Here is a 22,408-nt window from a genome sequence, read left to right on the forward strand (position 1 = left end):
GAGCAGTTACTGCTGACCAGAGTGGTGCATGGGACAGAAAAACCACCACTGGACCACCCAAGCTCCCATAAGGCGAGCAGATCAAGATGCATTCCTGCACTACTTCCTCACCTCATCTTCCCTGCCTTTCCTCTAGGCAGCTCCAAAACACACTGGGAAGGTTGCAGGAGGAAAACAAGTACCTCAGGGTCAGAGCAGATGAGCAGCACTGCAAGTGTGAGCAGGTGAAGGCTGAAGGCTCTGCAAGCAGAGCTCCTGTCACAGCCTGGCCGGAAACAGTGCTAGGCCTGTGCTCCTGCGTGTAGAGGGACAGCTGGGCAGTGGCTGCCCAGGGCACAGGTCGTGCAAGAGCCGCCTTTGCAGTAGTCCAGGCCACAGCTGGGCCAGGCTCAGGTTGTCTTTGCCCTCAGAGATAGTGTAATTCTGTGTATTGGTTCAGGCTCTGTGGGGCAGTAACTTGACTGCACCAGCCCTGCACAGTTCTGCAGGGCTGCCTTCATCCAGCACTTGTCCCCAGAATGAGAAGCAGCACAAAACAAAGCAAGGGTCAAAGACTAACAACCTTTAAACAAATAAAATTATTTCTGTTCTGTAGCAAAAGTAGTGCCAAGCACCAAAGCCTTCCTGGGCCACAAGCTGTAGCAAGCCAAGCAGTCAGGGGAGCTTAGCGCTCTCCTGAGACTCAGCTGCTCCTGGAAGCCTCGAAGCAACGGGCACTGCCTTCTCAGAGGCCAAAGCGGGCTGGGGTGCGTCGTGGCGTCAGGGGCTCCCCCTGCTCCTTCCGCCCAGGGGTGTAGATTTTAGTAGACCTACCACGAGAAGATGAGGGTGATTAGAAGAGGAGAGAAGACGCAAGCTATTCCCACATCAGGGATGCCTGGGTGGGAGGTACGCGTGGAGATGTGGGCGGTCGCCTGTTGAAGGGCAGCCCATAGCCAGACAAGGCCAGTACCTACCTTGCACTGCCCAGCGGGTTACGGCGTTCCTGTTCCTCCCGGCGGGCACGCAGCTGCTCCTCAGCCAGAGCCATCTCCTCCTCCATGAGAGATGCTTCCTCCTTAGCACGGCGGCGGTTCTCCTGGGGCAAGGCAACAGCAGGTCAGAGACAGGCAGAGGCCCGGGCAGCAGCAGTCTTTGCAGGCCCACAGGCCTGATCTCTCCACATCACCACACACACCACCAGGACAGGCTGTACTAGAACAGGCATGCAGTGGGGCTGTACGCAGCAAGCACCCCACCCAGGAACACGCTCCTTTGCGATATAGCAGTCTGCTTTATGCTATTCAGCTATCTGGTCCTGGACAGGAGACTCACTTGGCTTGACTTGCCAGCATGTTTGATACTGTAGAACATGGGGCCCAGCTCTGCCAGCCACTCTCCATCCACAGCAGTGACACACTGCATGTATTCCTGCATAGACAGAAGGAAAGACCAGGGTAACAGGATGGCACTCTCAGAACTTAGGTACCATTTCCAGAGCCTTGGCAACTCCCTCCCTCACCCACTTGCCAACAGCAGTTCTCAAGCTAGGGATATACCCCTTCCAGGTGATTCCTCCTGGTCTCAGAAAGCTGCTACGGGCTGAACTTGGTGAGACTGCAAAGAGTATCTATATAACCTACATCTGCCAAGAAAAGTCACCCAGGAAGGAACAAACAGAATTTTGCAAATGGCAAGGACATGCATGGTTAGCAGGGAGGAAGGACAAGAACTGCCGCTCTAATACATCCTGGTATCACAGCAAAGCCCTCCCACCTTCCTCAGAGATCTTCTCATTCTTCCCACCAGTTCTGAAACACAAACTCACCTTGGTGGTCATGACCAGTTCATGATACACAATGTAGTCTGGTGTGTAGCCCATGCCAAACAGGGAGCTTGTGGGGTGCAGGTGGCAGGGCATGCCTGTGCGGATGTTCACATACTCTCCAATGCCCTGCACAGAGAATCATGGTTAGCACATGTGTGACAGACACAGCCTTTCATCCTTCAGGCTAGTACAGAGCCCTCTCACCTTCAGCTTTGCAGCCTGATGGAAATACGCAGCACAGATACACTTCCTGACAACATCCCAGTCAGTGCCACAGGATGCCAGGCTCATCCGCTGCTGCACCATGATGTCCTTAAGCTGGGCACGCACCTCTCGCACCTGCAAGAATTCGTAACAATTAGGTCCCTCTCCTGCATAAGGCTCCATCCCACAGCCCATTGCTACAGCCTCACCTTCCGCATGGCCTTGGCATGGATGAAATGCTGGTTGCACCACAGTGTAGAGTAGTTGTTGTTTTTCCACTGCAGGTAAACATTCAGGTAAGTCAAGTGATCACTCTCTGGGACAGCAAATTTCTCCCTCACCTGGTCACTCTCCTCCTCTCGGCCCTGAGGGATGAGCAAAGAACACAGGTTAATCAAAGGGCAGGGAAAGGCCCCACACTGCTAGAGAAGCGACCAAGTACCTTAGGCCGATAGAATATGGCAGGCACAGACAGCATGGACACAATGAGCAAGATCTCAGAACTGCAACCCATGTCACAGGAGACAATGAGCATTTTGGAGAGTGCAGGATCGAGTGGGAACTCCACCATGAGACGTCCTGTAGAGGTCAGACCACCTGCAGGAACAGCAAAGGAATCAGCAGCCAGGCAGATCCCAGCTGTCCCATGGACTGACAGCCTACCCCAGCAGCCAGTACCTGTGTTATCTAGTGCCCCCAGGATCCACAGCTGGTACATGGAGTTCAGCATGTTGTCCTCAGGGGGTGGATCCATGAAGTGGAACTGCAGCAGGTCCTGCACACCCAGGGACTTGAGTAAAAGCACCACATTAGCAAGGTTGGTGCGCTGGATTTCAGGCACCGTGGTGGTCAAGAGCTCGTTCTTGTAGGCGCTCTGGGTGTAGAGCCTAGGGAACACACACAAAGAGCATGCTCCCCCTGTTCAGATCACTGTTCCTCACTGAACAACCAACCCTTTCCCAACCCAGAAAGGCAGCGCACAGGGCAGCAGCTCTGCACTCAGTCAGATCAGCAAGCTGGACCCCAGGGAGGAACCTCTCCCCAAGACATAGTGCTGCCTCCCAGCACATAGAAGTGCCTGGGCTGCAACACTGTATACACTCCGGAGCACAGTCCTTCCCTGTGCACAGACTAGTCTCAAAGCAAAGTCTCAGGGAAGCTGCCTTTGACTAGGCTGAAGATCAATGAGGTAGGGGCGAGATGCTTACCCAAAGCCTGCCCCCTGCAAATATATAACCAGATATCAAGCTGAGGACATGACAAAAACACAAACACAGTGAGGTGCCAACCTGAAGCAGTGTCCTGGGCCTGTCCGGCCAGCTCGACCTGCTCTCTGATTGGCATTGGCTTGACTGATGGGGTAGATCTGCAGCGCATCCATGCCTATGCGGGGGTTGAAAACCTGTGGGGCAAGAGAAGAGTAGATTGAAACAAGCGAAAAGCTGGGTCACTGCTACAGAACTCCCTCAATCTAACCCCAGAGATCATGGATGTGAACAGACAAGAAACCTTTGCTTACCTTCAACTTGCAATAGCCAGAGTCAATCACAAACATGATGCCATCCACCGTCAGGGAGGTCTCTGCGATGTTGGTGGCAACAATGCATTTCCTGACCCCATCTGGAGCCTGCAAGCGTACCACACACCATTCAGATCCCTGAGCAAGATCCCTTGCCTGAGGAAGGCTGCAGAGCAGCAATACTGAACCCAGAAGGACAGGGGAACCCTTTGGAAGGTGAGAAAGTACATGCTATATGTCACTCTCCACATGCAATATAACAAGTATCTCTTGTTATCTTCCCTGCACTAGCAACCCCAGTCCCCACCCCCATCACAGACCACACATCAGCACCTTCTGGAAGATCTTGGCCTGCAAGTCTGAAGGTAACTGAGAATATATAGGCAGTACAGCAAGAGCAGGTGCCTTCTCCAGCTCCTCAAGGTGCTCCACAATTTGCTCTGAGGTCACCTGGATGCAAAGTGAGCTGTTAACTTGAGATTAAAGCAACAAGGAGTAGGACAGTGCCTGCCCTCCCAGCTCACCTCAATGTCTTCCTGGCCAGGCATGAAGACAAGAATGTCTCCAGGAGCACCAGAGAGATGCACTTGCAGGGCTTGTTTTACTGCAGCCTCCACATAATCCTCTTGTGGGGTCTGAAAGCACAGTCCAGGTTACAGATACTGATATCTCACCTCTCCCATCCTGTGCACAACACTGCATCATAGTAGGTCTATCCCTCTTCTTTCTTCCCTGCCTACCGCAGGGCACAGTACAGGGAAGTCACAACATCCTCCCACCACATCTGACCTTTTTGCAATGCTGACCTCACCTTGCTAAAGAGAATGTCAACAGGAAACGTGCGCCCAGGAATGTGGAAAATGGGAACATTCCCAAAGAAGGAAGCAAACTTATCCGCATCCATAGTGGCTGAGGTGACAACAAGCTTCAGATCTGAGCGTCGGGCCACCACCTTGGAAACAGATGGAAGGAACAATAAGAAAGTGGCATTCGTACAAGGCTCTAGGCTGCTTCCATTACTGCTAAGGCAACATCACAGGACAGAGCTTCCTCCATGCACCCTAGAGGCACTAGCTACTATTGCCAGGAAGGATGTACGTGGTATGTTCTGTTCAGGCAAAAGATAGGCTGACTCCAGTCTGGAAAGCCTTAAGCCTGCAAACACCTCTGTACCTAGAGCTTCCAGCAGTTAGCTAGCAAGCCTCTGCAGCATTTATGCCCTAGAGAAGATTCAACCCACCAGAACCAGGGACCAGGGGTGTTGCCACAGTGAGAGCAGACAGACATGTAGCAGACATGTAGCACAGTTTCTGCTTCTTTCCCTCTCCCAGACCCTAGGGAGAAGTGCTTTTTGTGCCAACACTCTTACCCCTCAAATACTCTAAGATCAGCTCAGTGCTCCACGCCACTGCCCTCCCTCTTGTTCAGCCTCACACACACCTCCCGAAGCAGGCCAAAGAGCACATCAGTGTTGAGCGAGCGCTCGTGTGCCTCATCCATGATGATAGCACTATAGTGGTCCAGATCAGCCTCTCGCAGTGACTCACGAAGGAGAATCCCATCCGTCATGTATTTGATCACTGTGTTCTCTGAAGTACAGTCCTCAAAGCGGATGGCATAGCCCACCTGGGAGGGAAGAGATATCATCAAGTCTTCCAACAGCCCCATGCACTCGCTGTTTGCACACTGCACCTCTGCACTCATTGGCAGACTCACCTCCTCTCCCAGACGCACCCCCATCTCTTCACTGACCCGCTTGGCAACAGACATAGCCGCAACTCTGCGGGGCTGGGTGCAGCCAATCATGCCGTAGTCCGTGTAGCCATCCTCATGGAGGTACTGTGTCAGCTGAGTTGTCTTCCCACTCCCCGTCTCCCCCACCACAACCACAATGCTGTTGTCCCTGAAGAGACGGAAAGAATATTTCTTCATACATCACAAAGAAGGGCTCTTTCATTCGCAGCCCTAGTTGGCCACACAAGAGTCCTGCTACAGTTTAGGCAAGAGAGGTGCTGCCAACTACAGAAAAAAATGGACGTTTTCCTGAAGGTACAGCTCCAAACAGGCCATGAACCTAGGAGAGATTCTACCTTGGGTTCCTGTGATGTGAGAAAATGCCCCAAAGTTGACCAAGCTCCCTACAGCCATACCTGAGAATGGAGAGCAGCTCTTGCTGCACAGCAAAAATTGGCAGATACTGCCTTTGCTCCAGGATTGATTTCTTCTTGGCAAACTCACTGCTTGCTTCACTCTTTTCTTTCATGTGTTCAGCAAATTTCTGCTCAGTCCTGAGGAAACACCAGAAATTCTGAACCTGACTCTCTATAGGCTTTACTATGCCTATAGCATAGGCCTATCAAAAGCTAACCAGGAAGAACACAAGGGCAGCTCCTACCTGTAATCCACTTTTCCATCTTCTGTCACCATCTCGTCCTTCTCCTCCTCTTTCTTGATCCCCATAATGTCTCCTAGTTTTGTGCCTGCCAGTTCCCAATGTTTATGCTGAGCCTGGAAGGGCGGAGAACAGCATTGCTTTGGCAACCAACATAGCTGCAACTCTGAGAACAACATCACTTTGCCAGAGCAAGGACTGATAAATCATTCTTCTCCAGTCTTATTCAAACTATAAGGCTGGAAAAGCGCTATCCCACAATTCCTAAAGCTATGACACAGAACACTCTTCCTGTTCCTACATCAAGTCTCCCTCTTCCAACTGAACCAGAGCAGAGCTTTTACATGCTGGTCATGATGTAGAGACTTCAAGCACTGGATAGCCAACAGCTTCCTAAGAAAGTGGTTCTACCCTTCTATTAAGTTTGTACTTAAACCTATACAAATCTGAACCAGACAGAATCTTCTTGCTCCTGACAGGAGCCATGTGCCTCTCTCTCACCTTCGATATCAGAAGCTCAGCTTCTGCCTCAATTCCACTCATAGAATAAATGCCTCAAATCCAGTTCATTTTGTTTTCAAGGAACATATCTGAGCTTTCTCTGCCACTGTCCCATTAGCTTTAGAGAAACCCTTTGGAAAACATCCAAAAAACCTAATGTGCTATTTTCATGGATAATACAGAATCACAGAACAGATGAGGCTGGAAGGGACCTCTGAGGATCTTCTAGTCCAACCACTCTGCTCAAAGCATGGTCAGCTAGAACAGCTTGCTCAGGACTGTATGCACTCAGGTTCTAAATATCTTCAAAGACAGAGACTGTCCTACTGCTCCTCAGAACCTCCTCTTCTCCTAAAACATGACAAGATCCTTACTGCTGACATGCTGACTGCTGGCTGCCCTGTGTTTTCCCACTGCTCTTCTCTCATGATCCAAATGCCCTTTGGATCAGACTCCTCTGTACAAGCATACAGTAAATTATACCCCAAGTAGTGCCTAAGGAAATCACATCACAGCAGCTGCTTATGAGACAATGCAATGACTGGACTATCTGGATATCACAAGTGGCAAAAACAGGGTGAACTCTTTTTTGCCATTAATGCCAAAACCCATATTCTGTAAAGTCCAAACAAAGGTTGTAAGGCATGATATAAGATACATAGTGTGGGGAGACAGTTCAAAAGGTCACACCATACCCTTTTCCGCTCCTTTTGCTCCCTGTGCTTGCGCACTAGCTGGCTCCCTTTCCGAGCAATGATGGCCAAATCTGAGGTGGCATCCTTGACAGGAATAACCGGCTCTGGCTAGAGGAAAGAGGTATCACTTCAGTACAGATTGCTCACACTTGTGGGGCTCCCCCATCAGCACCTTTGGCCACAGTCCCTACCTGCTTGGTGAAGACTATCCTCCCATCTAGGAAAGGAGGCACCAGGTTGTGCACCAGCAGATGCACTTTGGCTGAGTTATCCTCCTCAAAGTCTTCATCCACCTCAAGACGATGAACCACTCCACTGGTCAGCATGCGATTTGTCTCCCAGCGTTCATTATCCTACAAAAAACAAGATTTCTATTGTGTAACACAAGATTTAACTACTACCTTCCTTCATATTACACTCAAGAACAGCCAAAAGACTCCTTATACCTACCACACAGTACATATAGCTCAAATGAAGTGCAGGGCAAAAGAAAAAAGCAACACAGCCAAATGCAAAGCGCTGCATAACTGTGAACAACTCAGTTTAGCCTAACTTTTATTCCCTAAATAGCAAGCTAAAAGCAGCCAGTCACTCAAGGCAAATCTTTTTCTCTGCCTGGGGAAATACACCAGAGTTACGCCACATGGCTTCAAGCACTGACAGCATCCAGAGCTACATCCCAAAGTCTGCTTTCCCCAAAACGGGAACAAGACTGAAGCCCCAAGAAAAGCTGAGAGATCACATCAGAACACTGAGCTCAGGTTTAGGCCCTGCGCTGGCAACAGGACGAAACTGAATAAACCTGGAAAACAAATAACAAGGAACACTAAAGGTTTCAGTATAGAGAGCTGGACAGCACGCACTAGGGAAGAAATGGTAACCAAAAACAGCAGGGTACGTGAAACTGACTGTACGAAGTACCTGGTAAACAGGACTGTCTTGATGAAAATACATGACAGACATTGTCCACAAGGCCCCTGCCATACTCAGAACACACCAAGAAGCCTGGACACAACCCTACAGGCGTGCTGAGGGCAGCAGCCCTAAGCGTCCACTGGGCAGCAGTGCACAGCCCTAGTACCGTAATTCACGTCCAGAATAGTAGCAGCATGGCCCTCCGTATTCCTGAAGCTCTGGATACTGTGATCCATTACAAAGTGGCTCTAATGAGGAATTCTGTCCCATGCAGAAGATGCAGGGCCTCACTTTCCAAGGAGCTTACCAGTAGTTTCCCTGGAATCCCTCATTCAGTCTGGGCCAGTACAAAGATTGTCCTCTCCATCCGACAGCAAGGGCTCAGCCTTCCCTGTCAGCACGCGGGTCTTTTAAGAAGCAGCAAAAAAAGCACTCCTCACACATTCAGAGCAGCCACCCCGCATCTCGCCCCTACCTCATTGATCTGCCGCCGCTGCGCAGAGATGCGCTTCTGCCTCTGCTTGTGCAAGTGCTGCTCCCGCTTCTTCACATACTCCTCAGAGGAGTAGGCCAAGGGATTGTGAAACTCATCGTAGCCCTCATCCATCATGTACCAGTCCCGGTCAGCTTGCTGGAATGGGAGAGAGACCAGACAGCTTAGGGCTGCACCCCAGCCCAGCAGGCCAGGGAGGCGCTGGAAACCCCTCATGGCACAAGCCCGCACGGGATGCTCTCCGGCCCAGGCCCCAGCCTGCCCTTCCCCATCTTGCCGCCCGAGGGAGCCCGTACACCACAAACGGCCCCACAGCACTGGCCCAGGACCCGGAACAGTGGCCCCCAAGGCCCAGCTCTCCCTGCTCCTCTGGGTGGCAGGCGGGCAGCTCAAAGCAAGGTTATCTGCTGGACACTCAGCTCCCAGACCATCTGCAGGTGTTCCTACCCGCTGGTCATCCTCCCACTGCTGCCGCTCCTCCTCTGTCTCAAAGGCAATGCCCTCTTCCCCATCTTCACGCCGCCCTAGAGAAAGCAAACTAGTAAGTTCAGGCGCCCCAGCCCCACCCTGTTGCCATCTGTAGAGGAAATCCCACAGAACCCTTCTTTGTGCTATAGAGCATGAGGAGGAGGATTAAGCCCCAGCCCAGCCAGCCCAGCCTCAGGCTCCTCACCTCTCCCTCTGGACAGCCGTGGCGTGGCCCCCAGGTGCCTCCGGTCATCAGCCCATTCATTATATTTGTACGACGGGGTGGGCAACGGTGTCTTATCCAAGTATCTGCTCCTCACAGACCTGAGGAAATAGCACAAGGGAAGAATTAATGCCCAGAGCCAGATATTGCTCTTGCACATTCTCTCCCCCTTCTGTAGATTACCAACTCATAGCTACAGCCCTTTGCTCCAGGTAGATACCTGTCCCGATCTCTTCGCTCTGTGTCTCGCAAGGATGATACCCTATGGCTGCGCTCAGAGTCCCGATAAGAAGGCGTAGGCGATGGAGATTCCCACTGAGAGCGGCGGGTACTGCTGTAACCATCATCTTCCTCCCAACTGGAGCGAGATGGTGTGGCTGCATCTAGAAGAGATGGGGTTTGACACCTGATGTTCACACAGTGGCCTAGTACATCTGGAGCCACCTTATACCTTCTAGCAAGGAGCACAGAGACAGCGTACCCGTTTGCTCTCCCTCTAAGAGACAGTGCTGACCCAGTAAGTCAGGGGAAACGGGCCAAAGGACCACATCCTTATCACACAGCCCCAGAAGAGATCCCCAGAGGGCTGGCATCAGCCAGACCTCCACACACAACCGGCTAATGACCGGACTAACGACCAGGAAAAGCTTTATACTTGTGCTAACCACGGTCCTTAGAAAATGCAGACATTGTTACCCATGCATACCTGGCAAAACAGCCGGAACCCAGAAAAGGAATGCAACTCTTCCCATTAAGAATCTGTAAGAACCCTACCTCGCCTCACTCCTACCTTTGGGCCTGTGTCTGGGACTCTCTGGTTCACTCCTCCTGCTGCTCCGCTCTGATGAACCATCCCTCTCTGACCTGCTGCTGTGGCGACTTCTGTCCCGATCCTCTGCAGATAGAAGATAAAATAGATAAGATTAGGTGCTCAGTGCACAAACAGGCTTCCTGAGTCTGCCCCAGATGACTCGCTGAAGATTAATCAAGAACTATAAAGATGCTGAGTGACAGACTCAAAGGCCCAAAGCAGGAAGAGTCATAAAGATCTCAGAGCACTTACCACGGTCTCGTTTACGGTCATGTTCTCTATCCCTACTGCGTTCCTTCTTTCGCTCCTTCTCCTCCTTGGAGGAAGCAAAGACACCTTGCTCCCGACGCTCCCTTTCTCGCTGTCGGCTGCGTTCCCAAAACTCCTCACTGACACCCCCCGTGTAGGAAGGTGTTTCCACATGGGCAGAACGGTAATGTCTGGAGAGACAGAGCAGAGAAAAAAAGTGCTGAGAAATAGCTAGCCCTTGACTTGCCTCATGCAACCCTAGTCTCAATTTCTGCTATAGCAAGAGTCTGTGGTCAAAAATGCTCTCCCCATCCTTTGGTAACAGCCCAGCACATCTGTTCTTACTTTCAGCTATGGGCAGACTACAGCCTCCACAGAGCTGCAGTCAGCCAGTCGCATGGATAGGATAACTAGCTTTTCTAGGCCTAACAGACTCAAGAACACTCCTGGCTGTAACATCTCAGGGAAGGCACCACCAGAAGAGCTTTTCCCAAACCTCCTCAGACCCACAGAACTATCCAACAGACCTCTGCCAAGGAGATCTACAGACCTTCTTGCCACATAGGCCCCTGCTTGCCCCAGAGCTCATCCCCGGAGACATGCAGCAACAGTGAAGCGCCACAGAGCACGCTCATGCTTGTGCCTCCCAACAAGGACCCAACAGCTGCAAAATGCCCATTGCCACCCAGGCTCCCAGGGAGGACCCAACAGCTGCAAAACACCCAGTGCCACCAGCAGCTCCAGAGACCCCCCAGCAGTCCCCACCTATCTTTGCGGCTGCTCCGACTGCTTTGGTCGATCTCCTCCTCATCCTCCTCCTCCGCGGGGCTGCCGGCCTCATCCCGGCCCTCCTCCCAGTCCCTGTAGGAGGAGACCCGAGACCGCTTCCCGCCGGCCTCCTCCTCGCGCTCCCGCCGCTTCTGGGCCGCTAGCACGTCCAGGCCCAGCAGGGAGGCCCGCGGCGCCGGCGCCTTGAAGACGTGCTGCTCGGCGGCGGCGCTCCGCTTCCGCACCACCAGCCCGCCGGCCTCGCCGGCCGTGCTCGTCCCCGCCAGCCGGTGCAGCGACTCTTCGCCCGCCTCGCCCATCGCCGCCGGCCGCTACCACGCCAGGGGCCGGGCGGCCGGGCCGCGGCGGGCACCCATGGGCTGCCTGCGGGGCGCGGCTCAGCCAGGGCCTCCCCGGGCCGCCGCCGCCGCCCCCGGTCCCGCCCCGCGCCCGCTCCCCGCCCTGGGCCCGGCCCCGCTCCCCCGGCGCCGCCCGCGGCCGCGCTGCCCCCCCGGCCGCGCCCCCCGCGGCCGCCGGCGCCCCCGGCTCCAGCACCTGCCGGCAGTTGCCTCAGCGACCGCAGACCAGCGCCCTGAGCACCGCCATTGCCGCCCCACAGTGCTCCGCGGGAGGAGCCACTCTAGCCCACACGCACCATCGACACACGCGCCGGCACACAGCCACTCCAGCTACCATTGAGTCCAACTACAGCTAGACAAGACACGCTGCCGGACTTACGCACTTCCGGCGTAGGGAAACAGAAATGGGGTCACGTGATCGCGGCGGGAGGCGGGGGGGAGGTTGGGGGGATCCCGCAGACCCACACGGGGAGGATCTCAGAGATCCCCACGGGATCCCACAGACCCACACAGGGGGGATCCCGAAGACCCACATGGGGAGGATCTCAGAGACCCCCACGGGATCCCGCAGACCCACACGGGGGGGATCTCAGAGACCCCCATGGGATCCCACAGACCCACACGGGGGGGGGATCCCGAAGACCCACATGGGGAGGATCTCAGAGACCCCCACGGGATCCCGCAGACCCACACGGGGGGGATCTCAGAGACCCCCATGGGATCCCACAGACCCACACAGGAGGGATCCCACAGACCCACATGGGGAGGATCTCAGAGACCCCCACGGGATCCCACAGACCCACACGGGGGGGATCTCAGAGACCCCCATGGGATCCCACAGACCCACACGGGGGGGGGGATCCCGCAGACCCACATGGGGAGGATCTCAGAGACCCCCACGGGATCCCACAGACCCACACAGGGGGGGATCCCGAAGACCCACATGGGGAGGATCTCAGAGACCCCCACGGGATCCCACAGAACCACATGGGGAGGATCTCAGAGACCCCCATGGGATCCCACAGACCCACACAGGAGGGATCCCACAGACCCACGTGGGGAGGATCTCAGAGACCCCCACGGGATCCCGCAGACCCACACGGGGAGGATCTCAGAGACCCCCACGGGATCCCACAGACCCACACGGGGAGGATCTCAGAGACCCCCACGGGATCCCACAGACCCACACGGGGGGGGATCCCGCAGACCCACACGGGGAGGATCTCAGAGACCCCCACGGGATCCCACAGACCCACACGGGGGGGGATCCCACAAACCCACATGGGGAGGATCTCAGAGACCCCCACAGGATCCCACAGACCCACACGGGGAGGATCTCAGAGACCCCCACAGGATCTCACAGACCCACACAGGGGGGATCCCACAGATCCCCACGTGGGGATCAGGACCCCCACGGGGGCATCTCAGAGACCCCCCACGCATGCATTCACACACACCTGCACACACGTGCACGCATGCACACCCACTGCCACAGGCACTGCATGGGGACACAGCAACGGAGAGGCAGGAGCCGGCATCACGGCAGGGCAGTTTATTGCCGGCCGTCGGCCCCGGCCCCATCGCCCGCCAGGGTCTGCAGCACCCAGTCGCGGACATGTTCCAGGCGGACGTAGACACCGTACTTGGAGGTTGAGCAGGTCCTGTCATGGCTGAGGATCCCGGCAGCGTACCAGGTGTCGTCCTCGGGGTCCCGCACGGCGAACGCGCCGCCAGCGTCCCCATAGCACGTATCCTCCTGCAGCTCGCTCATGCCCACGCAGAAGGTGTGCTTGTTGATGAGGGGCAGCACGCCGTGAGGCCCACGGGCCGCATAGTATGCCTGGCACTTCTCACCATCCGCTACCGGCAGCATCACATACTTGAGCAGCTCTGAGAAGGCAAAGGTGGCCCCACGGCCCCAGCCTGCGACGTAGCCCACCCGCCCCAGCTGCACATAGTCCTTACGCGCCAGGCAGATGGGCATCACCTCCTCCCCCAGCGGCACCTTCTCCTGCAGCTTGAGCAGGGCCAGGTCCACAGCTGCGGGGTAGTCGGGGTGCAGCACGATGCGCTCCACGCGCCGGGCAGGCTGCCCCTTGCTGCCCAGGAAGAGCTGCAGGGTTGGCGCGATCTCAGCCGGCTTCGCGTCCTCGCTGTGGTTCATGTACACGTTCTTGCCCGTCGTCAGCAGCCACTGGTCACTGATGAGTGTGGCCCCCGCCGTCAGGTTGTGGCGTGTCACCAGCCGGCCCTGCCACGGGAAGCTGCCCTTGCCAGCCAGCAGGCCTCCAATGATGCGCTGCATCTGCGTGGCCGGGTGCACCGGCTTCCCGCACACTGCCAAGGAGCGGCAGGACCCGTGAGCTGCCCAGCTGGCATCACCACGGCCAACGTTGCTGCGATGGCGTCACTGCAGCCGGCATCTCCGCAGCCAGCATCACCATGGCCAGCATCGCTGCAGCTGGCGTTGCTGCAGCCGGCGCCACCGCGGCCGGCATCGCCCCAGCCAGCATGTGCTCAGCCCTGCAGCGTGAGCTCTGGGTCCCTGTGGCCCTCCCAGTGCAGCCCACTGGCCACCTCCAGGCACGGCAGTGCCCCGCGGGGCCGGGGCGCCTGCTCCGGCCAGCCTGGCTCGCAGCAGCCCCGGCACGCGTGACTGCAAGCAGTGTCAAGGAAAGAGGCTGCAGCAGCCCTTCAGCTTCCTAGATGGACGCCCCCCAGACCCACCAGCCCAGGCCTCCACAGCTCTGCACTCACCTGGCTCACAGACGGGCAGCTCCTTCTCAGCCTCAGGGTTCACCCATGTGTCATTCTCCTGACACTTGTACGTGCCTGGGGAGAGAAAGGGAGTCAGCACCCACCTGTGAGGGAGGGCAGGGCGCAGCTGCCCAGGATGGGGGGACGGCGCCCTGTGCGTCCAGGTGGACAGGTGCTCTGTGCATCCCCATGGGGGGAGCAGGGGGTGCTCAGTGCGTCCCCAGGGCTGGGGGGAGCAGGGGGGCTCAGCGCGTCCCCGGGGGAGCAGGGGGTGCTCAGCACGTTCCCAGGGCTGGAGGGAGCAGGGGGGCTCAGCGCGTCCTTGGGGGGGGAGGCAGGGGGTGCTCAGTGCATTCCCAGGGCCAGGAGGAGCAGGGGGTGCTCTGTGCATCCCCAGGGGGAGCAGGGGGTGCTCAGCACGTTCCCAGGGCTGGGGGGAGCAGGGGGTGCTCAGTGCCTCACCATCGCCAGAGCTGCGCAGGTGGTAGAAGGGGTCGCAGCGGTACCTGATGAAGTGCTCCACGTGGCCGTGCTCAATCTCCACAGGCTTTGCACAGCCTGGCGCTGCAAGCAGAGGATGTTCAGCTGGCCCAGGGAGCTCAGCACACCCCAGGACCCCCCTGCCCCATGCCCTCCCCAGTGTGGGTCTCCTGACACGTGCATGCCTGCTCCCTGCCAAGCTGCCCAGCTTGCTCCAAGCCCCATGTTCCTGCCCTTGCTCTGGGACTCACAGGTGGCAGCTGCAGGGTCCAGCACAGCCCAGGCCAGGCCAGCGATCAGCAGCATTGATGTCCTGCAGGAAGGAGGTAGCGCAGTCAGCAGAGGGGCTCTGCCCCACACCCAGCCCACAGGCTCTGCCGGCACCGTGCGCGCCGCGTCCTGGGCTCCTGGGCCAGGAGGACCTCAGCTGCACCACGGGCTGGCACCACACTCTGGAGGCGGCCCGTCCACAGCCTCATGAGGTGCCTGGACTGTCTCTGCCCCGACACTGGGACGTTGGTGCCTGCTGTCGCAGGGTTCTGAGGCAGCAGTGCCAGGGCCCAGAGCAGGATCAGTCCTGCTGCAGCGCATGCCCCCCTGGTCCTCGGCTAGGCGGGAGGGACGGAGGCAGCACCAAACCCCACGGGGCAAGGGCAGCATTGCTCACCCCATGCTGTTGCTTCCTCTCTTCACTGCAGCCTCCTCCTGCGGACAAGCGGTCAGGGCTCCCTCCTTGCCCCTTTTATTGCTGCCTCCCATGCCTCGGAGCAGCCCTGTGTGCCCCAGACCCCCTGACCCCACCATACACAGCCAACACCTTTCCCAGAAAGACCGCCAGCCCCTCCTGGCCTGCCACCAGCCTGGACGAGGCTCCTGCGCACTGTGCCAAGCGCCTGCGGGAAACCACTTGATCGGGAGTTTCCAGGATTTTGCAGCTACAAACATGCAGGGGGAGGATCCAGCTGCAGCCCCTGGGGCCCAGGCATTGCAACACCAGCCGAGGAGCACAGCACCAGCTTCAACCCAGGCCCCTCTTAGCCGGGCTGTGCCCAGCCCCACGCCATCCCCGCGGAGGGCACCACGGGGTGGCTGCAGCCTTGCCTGTGGCGGGGTGAAGCTGAGGCGAGGGCACAAGGGGCCACGCACAGCCCTGCCCCGTGCACAGCCCTGGCCCCAGTCTGCCAGTGGGGCACACAAAGCCCGCGCACGGCGCAGGCACGGGGCTGCCTGGCCATGCAGGCAGCAGCACCATGGCACTCCATCCACCGCAGGCACCGAGGCGTGGGGCCAAGCCAGCCACCCCCACCAGCCGCCCTCGACCTGACACCTTGGCAGCCCCGGGTGTTTGTCAGCACAGGCAGGGACCCAGCCCAGCTTTACAGGAACTCGCTGCAGCAATTGCTGGCCACAGCCAAGGGCTGGGCCCGTGGGCACAGCCAGCTGGCAGCAAGGGCACGGCACGGCATGCAGCCCCCATGCCACTGGCAGGGGGCTGGGAGCCCCCACTGGGACAGGGCCACAGAACTGCAACGGGTCCAAGGAGGAGCCTGATCCATGGCACTGGGCCCTGGCAGCAGGAGAGGCTGGGAGCAGGGCAGCACAGGGCGCCCGTGCGCGCCGACTGCCTGCGCCCACCAAGGGTCTGTGGGGTGACCCCAGTGCCAAGCAGGGCAGCACAGGGCTGTGACAAGCCCATCATGCCTCAGCGACTGATTAAGGTTTTGTGTAGTCCCATGAAGCAGCTAAGCTGGCCATCCTGGGCTCACCATGCTCCAGGCGGACACCCCTGGAGCACACAGCAGGCCCACGCATCTTGTTCCACATCCAGCTGCTGCCCCAGCCCTGGGACCGGGGCGCAGAGTCGGGCAGCAGGGGTGGAGGATGAGTTCAGCCCCAGCCCTGGCACATCGCGCTGCCCCGTCCTGCAAGCACCAACAGGTGGGTCCATGGCCAGGAGGGGTGGCAGCAGCCCGGCCCGGCAGCCCCAGCCTCTCCTTGCCCAGGAAGGCGCTGGATCCAGTGGCACCCCTGTGGGTCGGGCGCCCCAGGGAGGCCCAGCCCCATGCACAGACCTCCGTGCGCCACGGGGATGCTGCAGCACAGGGAGCAGGAGGAGGCTGCACAAGTGGGGGACTATCTGTCACGGCAAGGCTGCGCTGAGGTGTGCACGGGGCTGCTCCTGTTCCCATGTGCTTCCCCGCTCACGGAGAGGATGCTGCCGGCTCGGATCCACGCGTAAGCCTGCTCCATGCTCCTGCAGCCGTGCCGAGGACGACACTGGGGCACTGCTGCTAGCAATGCCACGAGGACACCGAGCCGAGCTCACAGACTGCGGTGGAGAGCAAGGAGCTCCGCAGCCCTTCCCGGCTGCCTTTGGGCACCGGACAGAGCCCTGCAGCGCTGCGGGGCACCACGGGAGCCGGCAGCAGTGCGGGAAGCAGCCATGCCCGGTGCTCCCAGCAGCATTGTGCTCAGAGGGTGGTCAGCAGTGGCGCAGAGTCAAATTGGTGGCCCGTGGCTGGTGTTGTCCCCCGGGGCTCAGTACCAGGTCCCATCCTGTTCAACTTACTCATCAATGACCTGGCTGAGGGGGCAGAGTGCCTCCTCAGCAGGTTTGCTGATGATACCAAGCTGGGAGGAGTGGCTGACACACCAGAGGGCTGCGCTGCCATTCAGAGAGACCTGGAGAGGCTGGAGAGCTGGGTGGAGAGGAACCTCGTGAGGTTCAACAAGGGCAAGGGCAGGGTCCTGTACCTAGGCCAGCGCAGTGCGGGGCTGGCGGGAAGGGCCCCAGGGAGCGGTCAGCACTGCTCTTGCGAAAGGCTGGTCCCTGGGACGGTAAACACCTCGGCGGAGCCCGGCGTGGTGACGTAAGGCTGCCGACACGCTGCCAGGGAGCTGCGGGGGCTGCAGCGTCCCGGCACGCAGTGCTGCTGCAGAGGCGCCCGGCTGCCTGGGACACGCAGGCAAGGCAGCAGCCAACTCTGGCACCCGGGGGGGGGCACGCAGTGTCGGGGGGATACGTAGTGCCCGGGGGGGACACACAGCACCCGGCAACGTCCTGGGACAGGGCCTGGCAGAGGCAGGGAAGACGGCCCACGGCGGGGGGAGGGTGCGATCGCGGCACCTTGCCTCCAGCCTGGGCCCTGCCCCGGACACCCCGAAACGCACCCCAGCGCCAGCAGCTCCCGCCACACCAGCGGCGCTGCGAGCGGAGCTGACGGCCCTCGGTGCGGGAGGCGGAGGGCAGCCCTGGAGCCCGGCTGGCCCAGCGCAGCTGCGGGGCAGCGCACAGCAGCAGGTGAGTGGCACCTTTATCACAGAACCAGTAAGGCTGGCAGGGACCTCTGGAGATCATCTAGTCCAACCTCCCCGCTCAGCAGGGTCACCTAGAGCATGCCAGACAGGACTGCATCCAGGCGGGCCTTGAAGATCTCCAGAGAAGGAGACTCCGCAACCTCTCTGGGCAGCCTGTGCCAGGGCTCCATCACTCTCACAGTGAAGAAATTCCCCCTCACGTTCAGGCAGGACTTCCTGCGGTTCAGTTTGTGCCCACTGCCTCTAGTCCTTTTGCATGGGACAACTGAAAAGAGTTCAGCCCCGTCCCCGTGACACCCTCCCTCCAGGTACTTGTACACATTGATGAGATCTCCCCTCAGTCTTCTCTTCCCCAGGCTAAACAGACCCAGCTCTCGCAGCCGTTCCTTGGAGGGCAGATGCTCCAGCCCTCTGATCATCCTCGTAGCCCTACACTGGACTCTCTCCGGTAGCTCCATGTCTCTCTTGTACTGGGGAGCCCACAACTGGACACAGTGAACTGGACACAGAACAGCCACAGAACTGGACACAGTTTATTGACCAGAGCCAGCGGCGTGCCACAGCGCCTGCAGCGAGGCGGGCCAGCGCTCCCCTCCGCGGGAGGCTGCGGTGCCACGAGGGCCCTCGCAGGGCCTCGGCGGCAGGAGCGGGCGCTGCGACCCCGGGGCGCGGCGAGACGCAGCCCCGGGTGCCCGGCCTCGCCGCGGCTCCCCGGCCGGGGCTCGTCCCGCGGCGCCTCAGCTCCGGTGATCCGCTCCCACGGCCTCCGCCACGCTCCCGAAGCCCTGCTCCCTGAGCAAGGCAGCGGTGACGGTGCAGCCGCTCCGCCGCGCCACTGCCCCCCGGCCCGGGGCTCGGCCTGGCCCTCGCTCACCTCAGCAGCTGCTCCAGCTCCCGCTTCACCGCTGCCACGGCCGGCGGCCCGCGGTACGCGAGCGCCGTGTACATCTGCACCAGCGAGGCACCGGCACGGATCTTCTCCAGGGCGTCGCGCCCGCTGCTCACGCCGCCGACGCCGACGATGGGCAGGCGGCCTGCGGCGGCACGGGCGGGCGGTCGGCGCAGGGCAGGCGGCAGGCGGCCCGCCCGGCTGTGCCCCGCTCACCTCGCGTGAGGGCGTACATGTCCCGCACGGTCTGCGTGGACAGCTCCCGCAGGGGCGCCCCGCTGAGGCCGCCGGGCTCCGCGCGCCGCTGGCTCCGCAGGCCGCCGGGGCGGCTCGCCGTGGTGTTGCTGACGACGAGCCCGTCCACCCCCACCTGCGGCGGCCGGGCGCCCGCAGCGGGTCAGCGGCACGGTCCTCGCGGAGCCCAGCCCCGCAGCACCGCCGCGTGCCCGCCGCCGCGCCGCCCCGCACCTCGCACACCACACTGGCGATGTCCTGCTTGTCCTGCGCGCTGAGGTCCGGGGCGATCTTCACCAGCACGGCCGGCCTGCGCTCGCAGGGCAGCCTGTCCCGCTCCGCCAGCACCTGCGGGGCGAGGCGCCGGGCAGGGGGCTGCGCGCGGCCGGGCACCACCCCGGCTGGCCCGCGCACGCACCGAGCACGGGCCCCGCCGGCGGCACGGGCCCCAGCTCAGCGGGACGCTGCATGGGCAGCGCTGCAGGGGCGGCGCCCGGCCCCACGCAGGAGCAGGGCGGAGGGCAGTGTCACGCCACGCGCGCGGCCTCTGCCGGCTCCGGCTCCCACCCGCAGCGCGCCAGGGCACAGTGGTCTGAGCAGCTCCAGGCGCCTCCGGCACAGGGAGCAGAACCAGCAGTGCCGCTGGCGGGCCGCGGCGGTGGCTCACCTGGGTCAGCAGGCTGTGCAGCTCGGCCCTGCCCTGCAGGTCCCGCAGCCCCGGCGTGTTGGGGCTGGACACGTTCACCACCAGGTAGTCAGCCAAGGGGCCCAGCGTCCGGACCCCGGCCACGTAGTCGGCGGCAGCATCTGCAGAGCTCTTGTTCTTGCCCAAGTTGATGCCGAGCGGCATCCCAGCTGGAATGGACGTGGCTCAGCCAGGCAGCAGGGCTGGTGCCCACCCGAGGGGTCACAGCACCCATGGGGGGGGGGCCCAGCACCAGCTACGGTCGAGGTGGGGACACGCAGCCTGCCCATCTCTTGGGACTGGAGCCCGGGCTGTGCTGCAGCCCTAGGAACAGCACCACAGCCAGCCCAGTACCACAGCCCCCAGCCTGGCCTCCCAGCACAGGCTGCCCCGGGAAACCACCCAGCCTTTACAGCCCCTCTGAGCTTCGACTGCTCTGGGCAGACTTGCCCTTCCCAGAGCAGCAGCAGGCAGGAGGGTTCCTGCTCGCTGCCCCCACAGAGGAGGCTGCAGCCCTGGGGCTCTTGCCCCGGTCTGGCACCCTCCATGCCTGCAGCTGCCTGGAAGAGCACCACCCCCCACAGGCCTCGGCGCGAGGGTTCGCAAGCTCCTCTCACCCTCAGTGAGCCTCAGCTGTGCCTGCTGGCGGGCCCGCAGCCTGCGCTCCACCGCGGCGTGACCATGGCTGTTAAACCCGTACCTGCAGCGGAACGAGCGATGCTCAGGGCCAGGCTGGCGCTCTGCAGCCCTGAGCAGCATGCGGGGGAAGGACAGCAAGGGAGATGCAGAGGCCGCAGTTGCTTGGTTTCAGCACATCCAACCCAGCAGCCCCCACTGAGCGGGAACCACCCAGAAGCAGAGCCTGACCCCCACTGCAGGCCACCCTGCCCCTCTCTCGCTTCCCATCAGCGACCTGGGGCTCTCTGCAGCAGCAGTGGCCCTCAGACCCACCGGTTAATGATTGCCCCATCCTCAGCCAGCCGGAAGACCCTGGGCTTGGGGTTCCCCTCCTGAGGCTGGGGCGTCACGGTCCCCACTTCCACGAAGCCGAAGCCCATCTTGTACAGTCCGTCCACGGCTTCGCCATGCTTGTCAAAACCAGCTGCCAGTCCCACTGGGTTGCGGAACCGCTGCCCAAGGACATGGACCTCCTGCGGGCCAGGGCCGGGTCACTGCCAAGGCACTGTGGGGCCAGCAGGGCCGCCAAGCCCCACCTTGTGCTGGCACCCAGCTGGGGGAAGCTGCAGCCAGGGCCTGCCCCCTCTGCCCCCCTGTCGTGGGTGTCCAGGCCTCCCTCCCTCCAGTCCCCAGGATCTCGGCCTCCCTCTCCCGGTCATCCTCCACCCATCCCTGCCGGGAGCCTCACCAGGATGGGGCTGTCGGGGCGGGTGGGTGGCAGCAGCCCGCAGGCGGCCGCGCGCAGGGCCAGGCCATGGGCAGCCTCGGGGGGGATGGCGTGGAGCGCGGGCATCACCACCGCCGCGTAGAGCCTCTCATCACCCGTCGCCAGTGCCCAGCCCACCAGCAGCCCGCCGCCCGCTGCTGCCGCTGCCAGCACACGCAGCTGCCGCTGCGCAGCACCATCAGTGCCTGCGCCACGGCCCGCGCCCCCTCAGCCCGTGCCTCCCACCGCCCACGCCTCCTGCATCCAGCACTGCACCTGGCATCTCCTCGTGTTCCCCCCGCACCGCACCGCACCTGCACCCCCCCGCACCACCTGCATCTTCCCACATCCCCCCTGCACCGCCCAACACCCCCGTGCCGGGCCCAGCCCCCCCTCAGCCACTGCCGCCGGTGCCTCCTGCACCCCACAGCCCCCCGCCCTAGGCCCCAGGAGCTCCCCAGCGCTGCCCACCCCCGGCCGCAGGCTCCCGCCAGGGAGAGCTCCCATCCCTCGGACCCCGTCGAGAAGCGCCGCCCGGTCCCGTCCACCCGCCCCGCCCCCGAGTCCTGCTCGCCCCGTCCCTGTCCTGGTACCGCCCCCGCTCGGCTCTGCTCGCTCTCCCGGTCCCGGTCCCGCCCCCCCGGCTCCTGCTCGCTCTCCCGGTCCCAATTCCGGTCCCGGTCCCGCCCTCCCCCGGCTCCCGCTCGCTCTCCCGGTCCCGGTCCCGCCCCCCCGGCTCCTGCTCGCTCTCCCGGTCCCAATTCCGGTCCCGGTCCCGCCCTCCCCCGGCTCCCGCTCGCTCTCCCGGTCCCGGTCCCGCCCCCCCGGCTCCCGCTCGCTCTCCCGGTCCCAATTCCGGTCCCGGTCCCGCCCTCCCCCGGCTCCCGCTCGCTCTCCCGGTCCCGGTCCCGCCCCCCCGGCTCCCGCTCGCTCTCCCGGTCCCGCTCGCGGTCCCGCCCTCCCCCGGCTCCCGCTCGCTCTCCCGGTCCCGGTCCTGCCCCCCCGGCTCCCGCTCGCTCTCCCGGTCCCGGTCCCGCCCCCCTGTGTCCCGCCCCCGCCACGCGCCCGCTCACGCGCAGCGCCCCCGCCGCCATCCCCGCGGTCTGAACACTTCCTAGAGGCCCGATCCGATGATTGGCCAAGGCCGGACTGTAATAGCCAATAGGGGCACAGGCCCGCCGAGACGGCGTGACGTCACGAGCGACGGACAGGAGGAGCAAGGCCAGACCTGCGGCAAAACGGGCGAGGGGGCGGGGC

General features: G+C 60.9%; 3 protein-coding genes across 5 annotated transcripts; all 3 read right to left on the minus strand.

The window, feature by feature from the left end:
- Window positions 1-547: 547 nt before the first annotated feature.
- Window positions 548-11,441, minus strand: DHX38 (DEAH-box helicase 38). Its single transcript, XM_062586332.1, has 26 exons — window positions 11,043-11,441; window positions 10,281-10,468; window positions 10,008-10,112; window positions 9,438-9,600; window positions 9,200-9,318; window positions 8,974-9,050; window positions 8,509-8,664; window positions 7,310-7,471; window positions 7,119-7,226; window positions 5,926-6,038; window positions 5,681-5,818; window positions 5,247-5,433; window positions 4,971-5,156; window positions 4,342-4,482; window positions 4,055-4,165; window positions 3,864-3,980; window positions 3,531-3,638; window positions 3,301-3,413; window positions 2,690-2,898; window positions 2,454-2,608; window positions 2,221-2,376; window positions 2,012-2,146; window positions 1,808-1,933; window positions 1,315-1,410; window positions 957-1,078; window positions 548-809 (listed from the first exon to the last, which is right to left on the minus strand). The coding sequence occupies exons 1-26, from the start codon at window positions 11,363-11,365 to the stop codon at window positions 725-727; spliced, it is 3,699 nt and encodes a 1,232-aa protein (XP_062442316.1). The 5' UTR covers window positions 11,366-11,441; the 3' UTR covers window positions 548-724.
- A 1,500-nt stretch (window positions 11,442-12,941) lies between these two features.
- On the minus strand, window positions 12,942-15,426 carry LOC134146163 (haptoglobin-like). Of its 2 annotated transcripts, XM_062586390.1 has the most exons (5): window positions 15,309-15,424; window positions 14,893-14,954; window positions 14,624-14,725; window positions 14,162-14,236; window positions 12,942-13,741 (listed from the first exon to the last, which is right to left on the minus strand). In XM_062586390.1, exons 1-5 carry the CDS (start codon window positions 15,398-15,400, stop codon window positions 12,957-12,959), a joined length of 1,116 nt encoding a protein of 371 aa, XP_062442374.1. In that variant the 5' UTR covers window positions 15,401-15,424; the 3' UTR covers window positions 12,942-12,956. The 2 variants fall into 2 exon arrangements, with proteins under 2 accessions (XP_062442374.1, XP_062442375.1); XM_062586391.1 differs by lacking the exon at window positions 14,624-14,725 and having other exon boundaries at window positions 15,309-15,426.
- A 3,052-nt stretch (window positions 15,427-18,478) lies between these two features.
- DHODH (dihydroorotate dehydrogenase (quinone)) lies at window positions 18,479-22,270 on the minus strand. Of its 2 annotated transcripts, XM_062586303.1 has the most exons (9): window positions 22,225-22,270; window positions 21,134-21,337; window positions 20,719-20,918; window positions 20,385-20,467; window positions 19,750-19,937; window positions 19,317-19,430; window positions 19,065-19,218; window positions 18,834-18,993; window positions 18,479-18,751 (listed from the first exon to the last, which is right to left on the minus strand). In XM_062586303.1, exons 1-9 carry the CDS (start codon window positions 22,243-22,245, stop codon window positions 18,697-18,699), a joined length of 1,179 nt encoding a protein of 392 aa, XP_062442287.1. In that variant the 5' UTR covers window positions 22,246-22,270; the 3' UTR covers window positions 18,479-18,696. The 2 variants fall into 2 exon arrangements, with proteins under 2 accessions (XP_062442287.1, XP_062442288.1); XM_062586304.1 differs by lacking the exons at window positions 21,134-21,337; window positions 22,225-22,270 and adding an exon at window positions 21,623-21,681.
- Window positions 22,271-22,408: the final 138 nt, after the last annotated feature.

Source organism: Rhea pennata, chromosome 13 (genome assembly GCF_028389875.1).
Source record: "Rhea pennata isolate bPtePen1 chromosome 13, bPtePen1.pri, whole genome shotgun sequence".
Lineage (NCBI taxonomy): Eukaryota > Metazoa > Chordata > Aves > Rheiformes > Rheidae > Rhea > Rhea pennata.